The sequence below is a fragment of the Crocuta crocuta genome, unplaced genomic scaffold (genome assembly GCF_008692635.1).
Source record: "Crocuta crocuta isolate KB4526 unplaced genomic scaffold, BGI_CrCroc_1.0 scaffold105, whole genome shotgun sequence".
In the NCBI taxonomy this organism is placed as follows: domain Eukaryota; kingdom Metazoa; phylum Chordata; class Mammalia; order Carnivora; family Hyaenidae; genus Crocuta; species Crocuta crocuta.
The window spans coordinates 1070837-1085432 of record NW_027530499.1 but is presented as its reverse complement, the minus strand read 5'-3'; the positions used below and the strand labels follow the sequence as shown (position 1 = coordinate 1085432).

General features: G+C 33.4%; 1 protein-coding gene across 1 annotated transcript in view; it reads left to right on the top strand.

The window, feature by feature from the left end:
• CNTN5 (contactin 5) overlaps positions 1 to 14596 on the top strand; it is a 433319-nt gene that overhangs the window by 333849 nt on the left and 84874 nt on the right. The window contains exon 12 of the mRNA XM_077766718.1: positions 11905 to 12063. Within this exon, the coding sequence (XP_077622844.1) occupies positions 11905 to 12063 (159 nt within the window). The remainder of the gene's footprint in view (positions 1 to 11904; positions 12064 to 14596) is intronic.

Here is a 14596-nt window from a genome sequence, read left to right as displayed (position 1 = left end):
TCTGAACCAGTCACAAGTTCCATCTAACCCAAAGGAATCAGAGTTCCAATGACAACCACATGTTCACAAATAATACCTACCAGGATAATGTTCATAAAATTCCAATTTTATAAGACTGGTGTAGCAATGGGATTGTGCCATTTTTGTTGTGTTGTGTTTTACTTACAACATAAGTAGAAGAATAATCATACTCCCAATAAGATTACAAGAAACTGGTATGCAAAATACCTTTAGAGACTATCACTGTCATTGAAACTACACTGGCAACTTCAAATGAGCACTAACAGTGCAATAAAACAGCATTGGAAAAGAGATTTACTGAATCATTGCAATTTACTTGCATTTGCTACTAAAATTTTATTGTAGAGGTTTTGCAATTTTAGCATTAACATTGATCATTAATATTTTTAGTGATTTAAATAGACTTTCCCCAAAATATTCTTACAGCTACTGAGGGCTTGGTCTATGATTTTCAATGGCTTCTTTCCTTCAGCTTTTCTCATGTGTTAGCCAATGGCTTCTAATCACACTCAGATAAAATCTAAATTCATTACCATTGCTCTCAAATCCTAATGTTGTCTGGCACCCACTAACCTTTCCAACACTTTCACCCTCCTCTATATTCTTTCTTCACTTTGCTTCAACCACACCAGAATCCTTTCTGTTCCATAAATGTGCCAAACTCATCAATACTTAGGAATTTTGTCATTGATATATTTTGCCTAGAAAACTTGCCCATAATTTGTATGTGGCTGGCTGGCTCCTTTCTATCATTTATTTTTCAGCTTCTTATCTAATGTTTCTCATGTCTTTTTCACCTGATTTTCACCCTTTATTTTCTTCTTTGCATTTATTACTATCTGAAACTATCTCATTTATTTGCTTATTGGTCTTCTTCTCTTCACTAGAAAGTAATCCTTATCCCTAGGGTCTGGCATACAGTAGACATTTCCTCAATGTGTTAAGCAAGTTCTTAAATGAATGAATGAATGAATGAATATCTAATTCTTTTTCCCAAAGTGAGTATTACATTTTTTTAAAGTTTATTTATTTATTTTGAGATGAGGGGAGGGTGGCAGAGAGAGAGAGGGAGAAAATCTTAAGCAGGCTCTGCACTGTCTGCATGGAACCCTATGCAGGACTCAAATTATGAACAATAAGATCATGATCTGAGCCCAAATCAAGAGTCTGACATTTAACCAACTGAGCGACCCAGCTGCTCCAGTAATTACATTTTTAAAAATCAGATAAATAGGGAAGAATGGACAGGGAAAGGAGAAGTAATTTTAAAAAATAATTATAGGCACCTAATATTAAATACATTGCCATGTCATATAAAATAGAGATACACAGTGAAATGAGAGGAAAAACTCTGTAGGAATGAAGTCGTGAGAAGGAGTTTTCAGAAATTTCCTACAACTTCAATCACAAAACAGTTCTTTGAAGCCTGGCACCACCATCTCCATAAGTACCTTAGCATTTTTTTTCATGTTGCACCATATTTTTTATAGCAGACACACATACACTCATTTTTAGAAGAAATGTTGATCGAGGGGTGCCTTGGTGGTTCAGTCAGTTAAGTGTTCTACTTCAGCCCAGGTCATTATCTCACAGTTCACAAGTTTGAGCCTCATGTCCAGCCCTGTGCTGACAGCTCAGAGTCTGGATCCTGCTTCAGAATCTGTGTCTCCCTCTCTCTCTCTGCTGCTACTCTGCTAGCACTCTGTCTCTCTCTCTCAAAAAATAAATAAATATTACAATATTTAAATAAGAAATCCTTTTTAAAAAAAGAAATGTTGATTGAAATATTAAAAACCAAATGCAAATAACAAAGAAAAAATCATAAGTTAGATTCTAGTTACATAGGGTATATAGGAAGAAAAGAAATAGGAGTGCTAAAGAAAAGGCTTATGTGTCCACTAAGATTTTATGTCCATGAGATAAGTTTTTATACAGTCAGTTGATACATCAGTCAGCTGACACCCCAGTACCTTATTATCTTGCTTTATTTTGAAAGGTAGGTGGCCCTAACCTGTGTCCCTGAAGCTCTGTCATGTATATTTTGATGTATTGCTTACGACATGAAACCTCTGACAGTAGCTTTAATCCTTTGCAGTAGGTGCATTCCCACATTTATTGAATCTTTCCCTGAACTTCTCATGGACTCCAAATAACTTGTATGGTCACCAGTTATACTTAGTTCAATTCCTACCTGAAATCTACCTGCCCAATAGGTGAGCATAACCTCCTTGATACTTATCATGCCAACTTTCAAACTCAGTCACCTCTGTTTCTGGCTTTGAAAAAACATAAGATATAAAGAATTTAATTGAATAATAGTGACTTAGTCTTATAAAGTCATGTTTTTTTTTTTTAATTTCAGATAAACTTTCAATATTATGAGCAATATTGCTGTTCAACAGTTATTGAGTCCCTATCACATTGCTCACAATGACTATTCCTTACCTTTTCAAACTCTCCTCAGGCTCCAAATTAGCATCTTCCATTATTATTCCAGTTTATCAAAACATGAAATTCTGGAATAATGTTTCATTACCATTCTCTACCCTTCCACTATAACATCTAATGTGTTAGTCCACTTCCCATTTAAAAACAAGTATTGGTTCTCTGCTATCTACATAAAAAAGTTCAAACTCACTGTCCTGGTCTTCAAGGTATTCCATCAACCTACTTTTCTCCACTTTTATAAACTCCTGCTATTCTGAACAAAAAAAGCTGCTTTCCCTCTCTTCAAAAATGCCTTGTATTTTCCAGTCTTTTAGCATATTTATTTGTCCCCTTTACCACCAAAATACAATAATAATAAAGTCACCTGTCCCATCTTAAATACTAGCCCGGAGGAAGTCTTCTTGAACTCTTCACTGGAAAAAACTATCCTTCCAGCTTCCCTACCTGAAGAACTTTCTGTAACCTAGAGGTGCAAAGTACATTCCTGAGTCATTTTGGTTGAAAAATGACAAGGGCTATATGAGAACTATGTCTTGTGGTATCCAGTCAGACTTCATCATTCAAAGCTGTCAAATTTAGCTTTTTGTTTTTATCTTTACATGGTAACATCTACAACCCTTTCAGCTTTCTTCTTTTCTTTTTCTTTTTTTAAGAGAGTGTAGCAATGAGAAACACACAGGATATTTAATTGGGTTTATAAAATTAGGTTTTTCAACATTGCTCTAAAATTCTCTGATTTTTAATATTTTGTTGAACTTTATTGTCATAGGAGTACATTGATTAATATTGTACATCTTTAATAAGCTCCAAGTCCCTATCAAAAAATGATAATTCCATTACCCTACAGGTAAATTTGAAATCACTTTAATAATTTTATTGAATTGTGTGTTTACCTATCTGGCTGTTTGCTTTTATTTGGCCAGCTGTTCTATCAGGTTTCCCAATTGACTTTTTTTTCTTCATCTCCGAAGGGTTTGCTTGATAATTAGATATTGTTGAAGATTCTTTTTCCAGATCATTTTGCTAATATAACAAGTATTTGCATAGATGAGGAATTGTTCCAGTGTTAATCTTTCACAAACCAAAGGAGTTCTCAGTTATCTTTTGTCTTTGATGCTTCCAGTTACAAGTTACAATACAATATGAAAACTAAGTCAAACTGGCTCAAACAGAAAGAAAATCTATTGGCTCTCATGACAGGAATCTAAAGCAGATTTATTAACCTCCACTGTCTAAATGCTGGCTTTACCCTAAAGCTCATGGTAGTCATAGGCTGACTGCCAAGAACAATAGAGGTTAAGTGCTTTCTTGTTGCCACACAACAGGCAAAAGAACTAACATATATTTACAAATGTCCATCCCTTCATCTGGTTTTGCCAGTCTAGACCATGAACCAACACCCCATGTAAGAAGATTGCCATGATCTGATTGGCTTATTCCGAGCTTCCTGAACCAATTACCACAGGGGCAGATGAGATTGCCAAAATGGATAGACTAATCAGAGCCACCCATGGTTAATTCCCTATACCACATTGGTACAAGTGGAGTGAAATTTAGGGAGTCAATCACAAAGTCTACTTCATTTCTATCTTACATTTCTGCTTCTAAATCTATTTTCAAGCCATAAAAATTTGCCTCTTCCTGTAACTATTTTTAATGCTCTGAAATTTACATTTTATGTGTTTGTGCTGAATTATTTAAAGTAGTGTTGTGTAGTACTATATAGAATGGAGTTGAATCTCTGATACATATGAAATTAAGAATCAGAATTGAACCACAGGTCCACCACTGGGGTCATGTGACCTTGAATGAGTCACTTGAACTTTCTACATTTCAGTCTTCTCATTTGTGAAAAGGACCTGTTAATATATGATTTACTGTAAAGATTAAAAAGTACATAACATTTAACACAGTGCCTTAAACTTGATAGGTGGACATTGAGTCATCATTTCAGCATTATTTTTTTTCATATTACATTAAAACTCCCCAGAAGATATTGTTTGTTGAACCTGCCAAGAATAGTATTTTTTCTTTTTTAAATCATTTTCATATATATCTTTTCTTTTGACAGAACCAAATGTGGTGCATAGGTTCTGGTTTTTATTGGTAAAAAATGAAGTGTCGTGAGATCATAGGACACTGTCAAAGTACCAGTACCAAGCTACTGAGAGCCCAATCAGTGCTAGTCTAGCCATTTACAAAGTCCTTTTTATGTACATTACCCTATGTAATCCTCACAATAATGATAAGATTGATATTTCCCATTATAAAATGTTAGGAAATTGAAGCTTACTAAGGTTCAAAAATTTGTCCAGGTTTCAGAAACTTATACATAGCTCTGACATAAAGATCCAGACCTGGGATAAGATTCTTCAGACTCTTTATCCAAATCTCTTTTCTTTAGATCAGTTTTCCTTGAAATATAGGGTGCATAAAAATAGGCATTTTGTACAAAATACAATTCTGAGGCTCTAGGCCATAAAAATTTTAATTTAGTAGTTATTGAGTAAAGAAAGTGAAACTTGAGCAGAGATTTTGAAGTTTGAAGACCTAACCAGTATTAAATGGTCAAAGTGAGGAGGGACAAAACTTTCATGCCATTATATAGATGACAGATAATAATAAAAATAATAATAATAATGGTAATGATGATAGATGATAGATGACATATGAAAGAAGAAAGAAGAAAGAAAGAAAGAAAGAAAGAAAGAAAGAAAGAAAGAAAGAAAGAAAGAAAAAAGAAAGAAAGAAAGAAAGAAAGGTGGACAGAATGAAAGAAAGAAAGAGAAATAAAGAAAGAGAGATGAGCTTTAATAATTGAAAACTAAATTGCTTTTGAAAAAAGTGAGAACCGATTCTCACTCATTTCCATCTTTATCTGCCACTGGTAAAAATAGAGTTGGATATTGTCATAGAATTGAGAACAGTAGGAAAGGGTCATGTAGTTTAGTNTAGAAATAAATAAAACATTAAAAATAAATAAATAAATAAATAAAAAATCTAAGAACACCCTTTAGATGTAAATGAACATAATGATGGTAAGGAAGTATCTCAGGAGAAAGCAAAGAAGGAAAGATACAATACTGTTCAAAGTTGAATGTGGCCAGTCGAGTATGACAAGGATATGTCAGGACATTTTCTTGTATAAAAATAAAATATTATCAATAAAGTCGTATTTCCTAAATAGGGCATGACATAAGTTTTTATAATTCTAGTATAAAGGTAAAAACCTCAGCAACTAGTTATTAATAGGCATGAATATGTGATGTGCTACAGAAAATCTGTTCATGTTATTGACTATTACTTTTTTAACTTACTTTTTATTTTTTTATTATTTTTTTATCTGAGTATAGTTGAAACCACATGTTTTATTAGTTACAGGTGTACAACATAGTGATTCAATATGTTTATATGTTATGCTATGGTCACCATTAGTATGGCTATGTCTGTTATCACACAATACTATTATACCATTGACTATATTCCCTATACTACACCTCTTATTCTCATGACTTATTCATCCCATAACTGGAAGCTTGTATCTCCCACATCCTTTCATCTATTTTGCCTGCCATCCACTTCCTCCTTTCTGGAAACCATCAGTTTTCTGTATCTAAAGGTCTAATTTTGTTTTTTGGTTTTTTTTTTTTTTGTTTATACATGTGTTTTGGATTTTATATTCCACATATAAGTGAAATCATATAGTATTTGACTTCCTCTGTCTGCTTTATTTCACTTACTTAATACCCACTACACCCATCCATGCTGTAGCAAATGGCAAGATCTCTATCTCCTTTTTTACTAATGAGTAATTTTCCTGTGTGTGTGTGTGTGTGTACGCGCGAGCGCGTGTGTGTGACATATTCTTTATCCATTCATCTATTGACACTTGGGTCACTACCATATCTTAGCTATTGTAAATAATGCTGCAATAAACATAAGGGTACATATACTATTTTGAACTAGTGTTATCATTTTCTTTGGGTAAATAGTAGTAGAATTGCTGATTCATATGGTATTTCTATTTTTAATTTTTTGAGGAACCTCCATACTTTTTTCCACAGTGGCTGCACCAATTTGCATTTCCACCAACAGGGCACAAAGGTCCCTTTTTCTCCACATCCTCATCAAGACTTGTTTCTTATCTTTTTGATGTGATTCTGACAGATGTAAGGTGATTTGAATTTTTATTTGCATTTCCCTGATAATTAGCGATGTTGGGCATCTTTCCACGAGTCTTTGGCCATTTGTTTGTCTTTGGAAAAATGTCTATACAGGCCCTCTACCCATTTTTAGTTAGATTATTATATTTTTGGGTGTTCAGTAGTGTAAGTTCTTTTTCTATTTTGAATATTAACTCCTAATTGAATATATCATTTGTGAATATCTTTTTCCATTCATTAGATTGCCTTTTTGTTTTGTTGATGATTTCCTTTATTGTGCAAAAGCTTTTTATTTTGGTGTCCTCTTTCATTTTCTTTGCCTTAGGAGACATTACTAGAAACATTTTTTTATGGCTCATATCAAAGAAATTACTTTCCATATTCTTTTCCAGGAGTTTTATGATTTTACCCTGAGGTCTTTACACTGAGGCCTTTAATTCATTTTGAGTTTATTTTTGTGTATAGTGTGAGAGAAATGTGCAGTTTCATTCTTTTTTTAAAATAAAACACAAATTTGTATGAATGACTTTCATAGGGACCATGCTAATCTTGGCCATATCATTCCAGTTTTAGTATGTATGCTGCCAAAGGGAGCATCAGTTTCATTATTTTGCGTATATTTGTCCAGCTTTCCCAATACCATTTATTGAAAAGGTAGTCTTTTCTTCAGTGAGTATTTTTACCTCTTTGGTCATAGATTAATCAACCATATAAGCATGAGTTTGTTTCTGGATTCCCTATTCTGTTCAATTGAACTATGTATCTGTTTTTGTGCCAGTACCATACTGCTTTGATTACTACAGCTTTGTAGTAAGACAAAATCTGAGAATGTGATGTGTCCAGCTTTGTTCTTCTTTCTCACAGTTGTTTTGCTACTTGGGGTCTTTTACTATTTTATATAAATTTTAGTATTATTTGTTCTAGTTCTGTGAAAAACGCTATTCACATTTTAATAGAGATTACATTGGATCTGTAGATTACTTTGAAAAGTATGGAAATTTTAACAATATTAATTCTTTCAGTCCATAAGCATGGTGTATCTTTCCATTTGATTTTGTTGTCTTCAATTTCTTTCATCAATGTTTTACAGTTTTCAGAGTATATTTATTCATCTTTTTGATTAAGTTTATTCCTAGGCATTTTATTCTTTTTGTTGCAATGTGAATGGAATTGTTTTCTTAATATATCTTTCTGCTACTTCATTATTAATGTATAGAAGTGCAACCAATATCTGGGTATAATTATGTATCTTGCAACTTTGCTAGTTATTAATATAATTCATTTATTACTTCTTATAGTTTTTTGGTGGAGTCTTCAGGGTTTTCCATGAATAGTATATGTCATCTACAAATAGTGACAGTTTAAATTCTTACTGATATGGATGTCTTTTATTTCTTTTTTGTTGTCTGATTGCTGTGCATAGGACAAGTGGTAAGAGTGGACATCTTTGTCTTGTTCCTGACCTTAGAGCTATATCATAGCTTAAAGCTCTCAGTTTTTTACCATTGAGTATGGTGTTAGCTGTGGATTTTCATATATTGCTTTGTTATATTGAAATATGTTCCCTCTAAACCCATTTTGAGAGGATTGAACTACTATTTTTTAATGAAATGTTTTGTTGTTGCATATATATGAACTTTTAAATCAGGTCTATGCAAAATAGTCCTTTGTACTGGTTGGCTCATTTCATATAATTAAACTACTTGATAAAAATTAAAAATACTTTTTGTGGCTTGAGTTTTTGAGTATTTCTCTGCATTGATCTAATCTTCCAGACAGTAGCTGAATCTCCTCTTCACTCAGTTAGAAAAGCATGTTCAGGACTTTGTTGCCACGAATGATTGTCTTTTTCTGCAGCATAGTCCTGCATGTGTTTAGAAGAGGTGTTGGTCCCCAAGCAATATTTGTGGGATTAGAAATAGAACCAATTTAAGATAGCATGGCATATTTGGTATCAGTTTTTTTTTTTTTTTACACAATGTAAGCCAAAGATCTGTTTAATGTTTTGAATCTCAACAAGTTTAATTTTTCACTTGAAACCTCTGTGTGGAAAAAAAATTATATGAATTCCCCAAAATCAAATAAAAACAATGTGAGCCTGCCTAAAATGTAAAAAATAACATGTAACAATAAGGTATTTGTTGAATCATAGGTGTCAGATTCAGGCAGAAAAAGTGATGCTATCTAGGTAAGAAAGGGCCAGAAATATTGGTTGGCATGGGGAGCCAGTGGCAGTGTTGAGATTTTTTTTTTAAGTATTTTTCCTCAAGATTGGTTAGACAATCACATGACAAGAACTCAGCTTGGATCCACCAGTGGTTGACTGCAGGGAGAATGGATAATGACCTCACAAGAAATCAGTACACAACTTCCTACTTATTACCACATTAATTTGTCATAATTTGTTTTGAACAGGAAATACCAGTCCTCTGGTTGTCCAGACTAAAGTTGAACTCTGTTCGCACTCTTTCAAACAAANTGTGCTGACCGCCAGCTCAGAGCCTGGAGCCTGTTTCAGATTCTGTATCTCCCTCTCTCTCTGACTCTCCCCTGCTCATGCTGTCTGTCTGTCTGTCTCTCTCTCAGAAATAAATAAAACATTTAAAAAAATTTAAATTCCCAAGATTATACTTGGGAAAATGGCTACACATAGAGAAAAAATACTTGGGTATTTTTAATTATGTTGTAAATTACTTTTGGTTCTAGCTTAAATTTTAAAAAAATTACTTAGAATAGATTTTATCTATTGTTATAAATACACTTTTATTTAAGACAACTAACTTAAACATTTTCTAGAGCATTAATACTCATAAAGGCCTCCTCAGAAGTTATGTAGTGTCACTTCTACCATTGTCTTTTGGGTCAGATAGTGACAAGCCAGCCCAGATTGAGGAAGGTGAGAGAATAGGCTCCACCTTTCAAAGAGGGAAAGACCTGCACGTACAGGAGAGGGAAGTGATGTCCATCTTATACACAGGCTGCCACAAAGCCCTAAATGCTTTCTTCAAATGCCATCTGTATATATAACACATAATTTAAATGTGCCTTTCCTTAACACACACTTTTTCTCTTTCTTTCATTCCTTCAATTAAAACTACTTTCTACATTAACAATGAAAGGAGGAAGGATCTGTGTACTCCTTGCTTCTTTGAACAAATCAGCTTTACAATCAGATTCAAATTCAAATTTTAGTTGTGCCGTTCACAGGCAGAATGACTTGGGCAAAAAACTTCTCATAAGAACAGATTCTATGATACGCACTGCCGATCATAACACCTAACATATAATAAGGTTTATTGATTAAGAAATTTATATTATTTATTATTTATTGACTAACCAATCTCTGAGATTTCATTATGTCCTCTATAAAATAAGAATAATGCCAATCTTACAGTGACATGAAAATAATGAACAAGTTAATATTTAAAAAATGTTTAGTACAGGACCTTAATAAAATGTAAAGTGTGGATATGGTAGTTATTGGTAATATTATTACAGTTAATATTCTTATTATTATTATGTATCATCACTATAGTTGCTCTTCTATATTCATCTCACCAGACTAACAACTTGTTACACATCTTCTTCACCACCTGGATCTCATTTATTTACCTCATCTCATCCTTAGCCACTGTTTTAATGCTTTGCATAGCCATACCGATGAAACATCAAATATATTCTTCCATAAATCATTCTTACATAAGGCTGACCTTGTCAGTCTTCATAATCATATTCTCCACCTCCCTCCAGATAAACACAAATTCTTATTCAAAAATACCCTACTGCAATTTTCTTTTCACAAATTCCAATTCTTATATCTTCCCATCATAATAATGTAGTTTCCTTGACTCCTTTCTTTATTCTAGTCTATCAGCACCTTTCTGGCTTTACTTGAGTCCCTAGTCAACCTTGACACCATGGACTTTCATACAATTGGCATCTTTGATGATAAACAAAACCAAATTTACAAATTCCTAAATCTGAATGGAATCAATTGATAAAAATGTTCATTTCTTGTTTCCTGAAAATGTCCGTTCCTTTGTGAGGCTTTTAAAATTCTTCTTCCATCTCCATCTCCTTATTCCTTCCTTGAAATTTTCTACTCAGAGGTCTTTACTAACTGCCTCAATTTCTCCAGCACGCCACTATTTCTTAGCTCCTTATTGTCTAGATCAGGCCTTCCTGATCAGATATTGTAATCTCCAAATCTGACTCAGCAAAGTTAAGACTAGAAATCGAAGACCAGAGCCAGAGAAAATAGTTAACAGATTCCTTTCAGATTTAAGAATTTATAAATTAATTTTGTTTCTTACCAAAGATGCATGGTGTGAATGACAATGGCATCAAGGTGGACTAGGAAATCAAGTGATGCCAGAATGGTGCTGGTAGGACTAATTCAGAAAATAAAATACTTAAGAGAGGCTAACACACTACAGATCTTTAAATGTTATTAGGTAACTCTATTTTAAAAGTGATCATACAAAGGTATATTTCTCCTATCAGATCACAGTTGTTTCTGGAAGGTAGAGTCCACATACACATAGATTGATTATCACTATTCTATACCCATTTTTCATGATGATAAGGAAAATAATCTCAGATTCACCACTTTCCCACCCTTGCCCAACATCATCATCATCATCATCATCTTCATCATCATCAATCACCAAATCACACCTTCCTTTTAACCTCTCACAAAAACTTTCCATGCCTAACTTCTAGTGTATACCCTTCCCTGGCCTGAATTATCATATTTCAGTGTGGTTTTTTTATCTCCCTTGTTAAAGTTTAAGCTACCTGAGAGCCACATCACAGTATTTGTACACTCTAAGTTTCCAGAATGTAAAAATTAGGCCCATACATCTATAGATTTTTAGTAATGATGGGCTCATTTTTGTTTCTGATACCATTGCCTTTCACTCTCTATTGTTGACTCTGTAAACTGTGATATATTTCCACAGTCAAAGTTGATATTGACATTCATATTCTTGTGTGTATGTCTAAGTTTTTTTTCTTTTTCCTGTAAAATATAATGCTAATTGGTAGTTGCTTCCAAGCACAAAATGTTAGGGGAAAAAAATCTAATCTAAATTCAGTTACCATAGAAATCGTGGAAACTACATCCTTTTTCTCTACTGTCAATTTTCATTACTAAAAATGTATTTCATTAGGATGGTTAGATAGTTTGATTGGATCTTTATTGGAAACACAATTTCTAACGGGTCCTCTTCATGGCTTGTATTTAACTTTACCCATTCTCTTTTGCCTATAGGTCCCCCAGGCCCACCAGGGATAGTGATTGTTGAAGACATTACGGAAAGCACAGCCACACTCTCCTGGAGTCCTGCGGCAGACAACCACAGCCCAATCTCCTCCTACAACCTGCAGGCTCGCAGCCCATTTTCACTGGGCTGGCAAACAGTAAAAACAAGTAAGAGGCTCTAAGACAACATCAGAGGCAACCAGAGTAGCTTCCTATGTCATCAACTATATTTGCCAGCAATGTCAATAGGATCATTTTGGATTCTGGCAATTGTTATTTATTACAATATTAACCTTTGTTTCCCTCTTTATAAAGTTATCTTACTTTCTTCTCTCAATTCCCAAGAAGAGACCATATCATTTATATTTATTTGTTTATTGAAATAACTTTAGACTCAACATGGAATTGCAAAAATAGTACAAAGATTTCCTATGGACCCATTCCTCAGTTTTCCCCACTTATAAAATTTGACATAACAATTGTACAATTATCAAATCAGAAAATTGACATTGATACAATGTTATTAACTGAACTACACACCACATTCAGATTTCACCAGTTTTTATATAAAATTTTTTGATGTGTGGTACCATAAAATTTTATGAGATTTTATTTTATAGACTCAAACCACCAAGATAATCAGATACAGAATTTTTCCATTATCTTAGTTCCTTGTGCTACTTCTTTATAGTCACACACCTGTTTTATTTCTTTCTTTATTTTATATATATTTTGTTTCTAAAAATAAAATCTAACATAAAATGACATTATTTAAAGCAATGCAAAATGTTAATGTTTACTTTAAAAATGCCTGTGTAATAGTTGCACTATTTTTAAAGTTGTTTTCCTCCCTGATACTTTGCTTTCCATGTTGTAACCAAACTCTTGTCTTTCCAAATATGGCAGTCTGCAGGCATATGTGAAATTACAATCACTTGATAGTTATTAGATACTTATATAACATATTGGTATTTAAGAGTATGTAATATATATAAAATACAATCTTCAGAAGTAGATGCCCATTCTAAGTAAGGATTTGTGATTTTGTTTTATTTGATATCTAAATATAAAATTTATTTCTCTGTTTAGAAGTAAAATATAAAACAGTAAAATTTTTTAGTGCAGTAACCATAAAACTCAATTAACCAGAATATTATAGAAGTACAGTGGTCCATTTGGCTGATTAAAATAAATTAAATTTAAACAGAAATTTATTTTTGTGTTTTGGAGAGAGGAAGTATATTCATCTGTATGCAAAATACAATTTGCTTTTTTAAACATTAGTTTCCTATATTTATTTATAGAATTTATTTTGGTTATCATTATAATGTACTATACATATATACATTTTAATTTGTAACATATGTAATGATAGGTATTAGCCTCATTTCTGGCTCCATGTCAACCCTGTGATACCTCTGCAGATTCAAGAAACTGGGGAATTGGGGCACCTGGGTGGATCAGGCAGTTAGGCATCTCTCAGTTTCAGTTCAGGTCATGATCTCAAGGTTTTGTGAGTTAGAGCCCTGCATTGTGCTCTGTGCTGACAATGAGGAGGCTGCCTGGGATTCTCTCTCTCTTCCTCTCTTTCTGCCCCTCCCCAGCTCATGCTATCTCTGTCTCTCTCTAAATAAATAAATAAACTTTAAAAAAAGAAATTGGGGGAATCTCTAGGTTCAATAGATAATTCTGAAAAATCACAAAGTCAAGCCACATGAACAGGTTTATTCAAAAAAACTTCTGCCTCAGTGCTTTTATGTGTTCATTTGTGTGACAGCCCAAGCCTTTTGCTTTGCAGCCAGGAAATGGATTCACCTTTAGATCTGGTGTTGTGCACTCCCCTTGTCCATTTTCCTGACTGTAGCTATGCAACATGCCCACCCTTGCCACACCGCCCATACTTCTTGAGATGTTTTCCTTACGGGCTTATTGCAATACATACAAATGTTTCCTTGCTCGTTCCATACCCATGTTGTTGTCCTTCTTACCTTAAAACATGACATGGCAATCCAGGACATCTAATCTTCCTCCTATTACAACCATATTTTCCTAGTCACCCTTATACCTTGAATTCTCACAACTTGATTAACCTGTTTTTACTTTTTATTGTTTGATAGATAGAAAGATAAATGTGTATGTATGTGTGTATGTAGATATATATACTGTAGAATTTTTTGTCAGAAGGGAAAATGAAAGAGAGATTGTGTGTGTGCATGTGCATGTGTGTATAGGGCTTAGGCATTTAGACTAAATATTTTCTTGGGGGTTTAGTTGTTTTTGATGTCCCTCCTATAACATTGCATTGTAATCGTTCTAATTTAATTTAAGTGCAGGAACATTTTTAAGTTAAGAGTTCTATTAATCTATAATCTATTAATTATACTATAGTTATAAGGAAATATATATTTCTCAGAAATATATTTATTCCTATAAGTGATCAATTTTATTTGCTCTTAATAAGACCCTAAATAAGAGAGTATAATAGATAATTACCTAGATTAATTATCTAGAGTAATAGGTAAGTGATAAGACTCCAGCAAGATGACTCCTTATCTAATGAGATCCCTCATTTCTCCAGACTCTAGCATGCCATACTCTAGGCGCCCATGCCAAGGAGTAGTACTCAACTTTTACCTACTCTAAAGTACAGTTTTAAATGTTTTTAGCCCCTAGCTAAATCTGACCACAACTTTTTTCATGT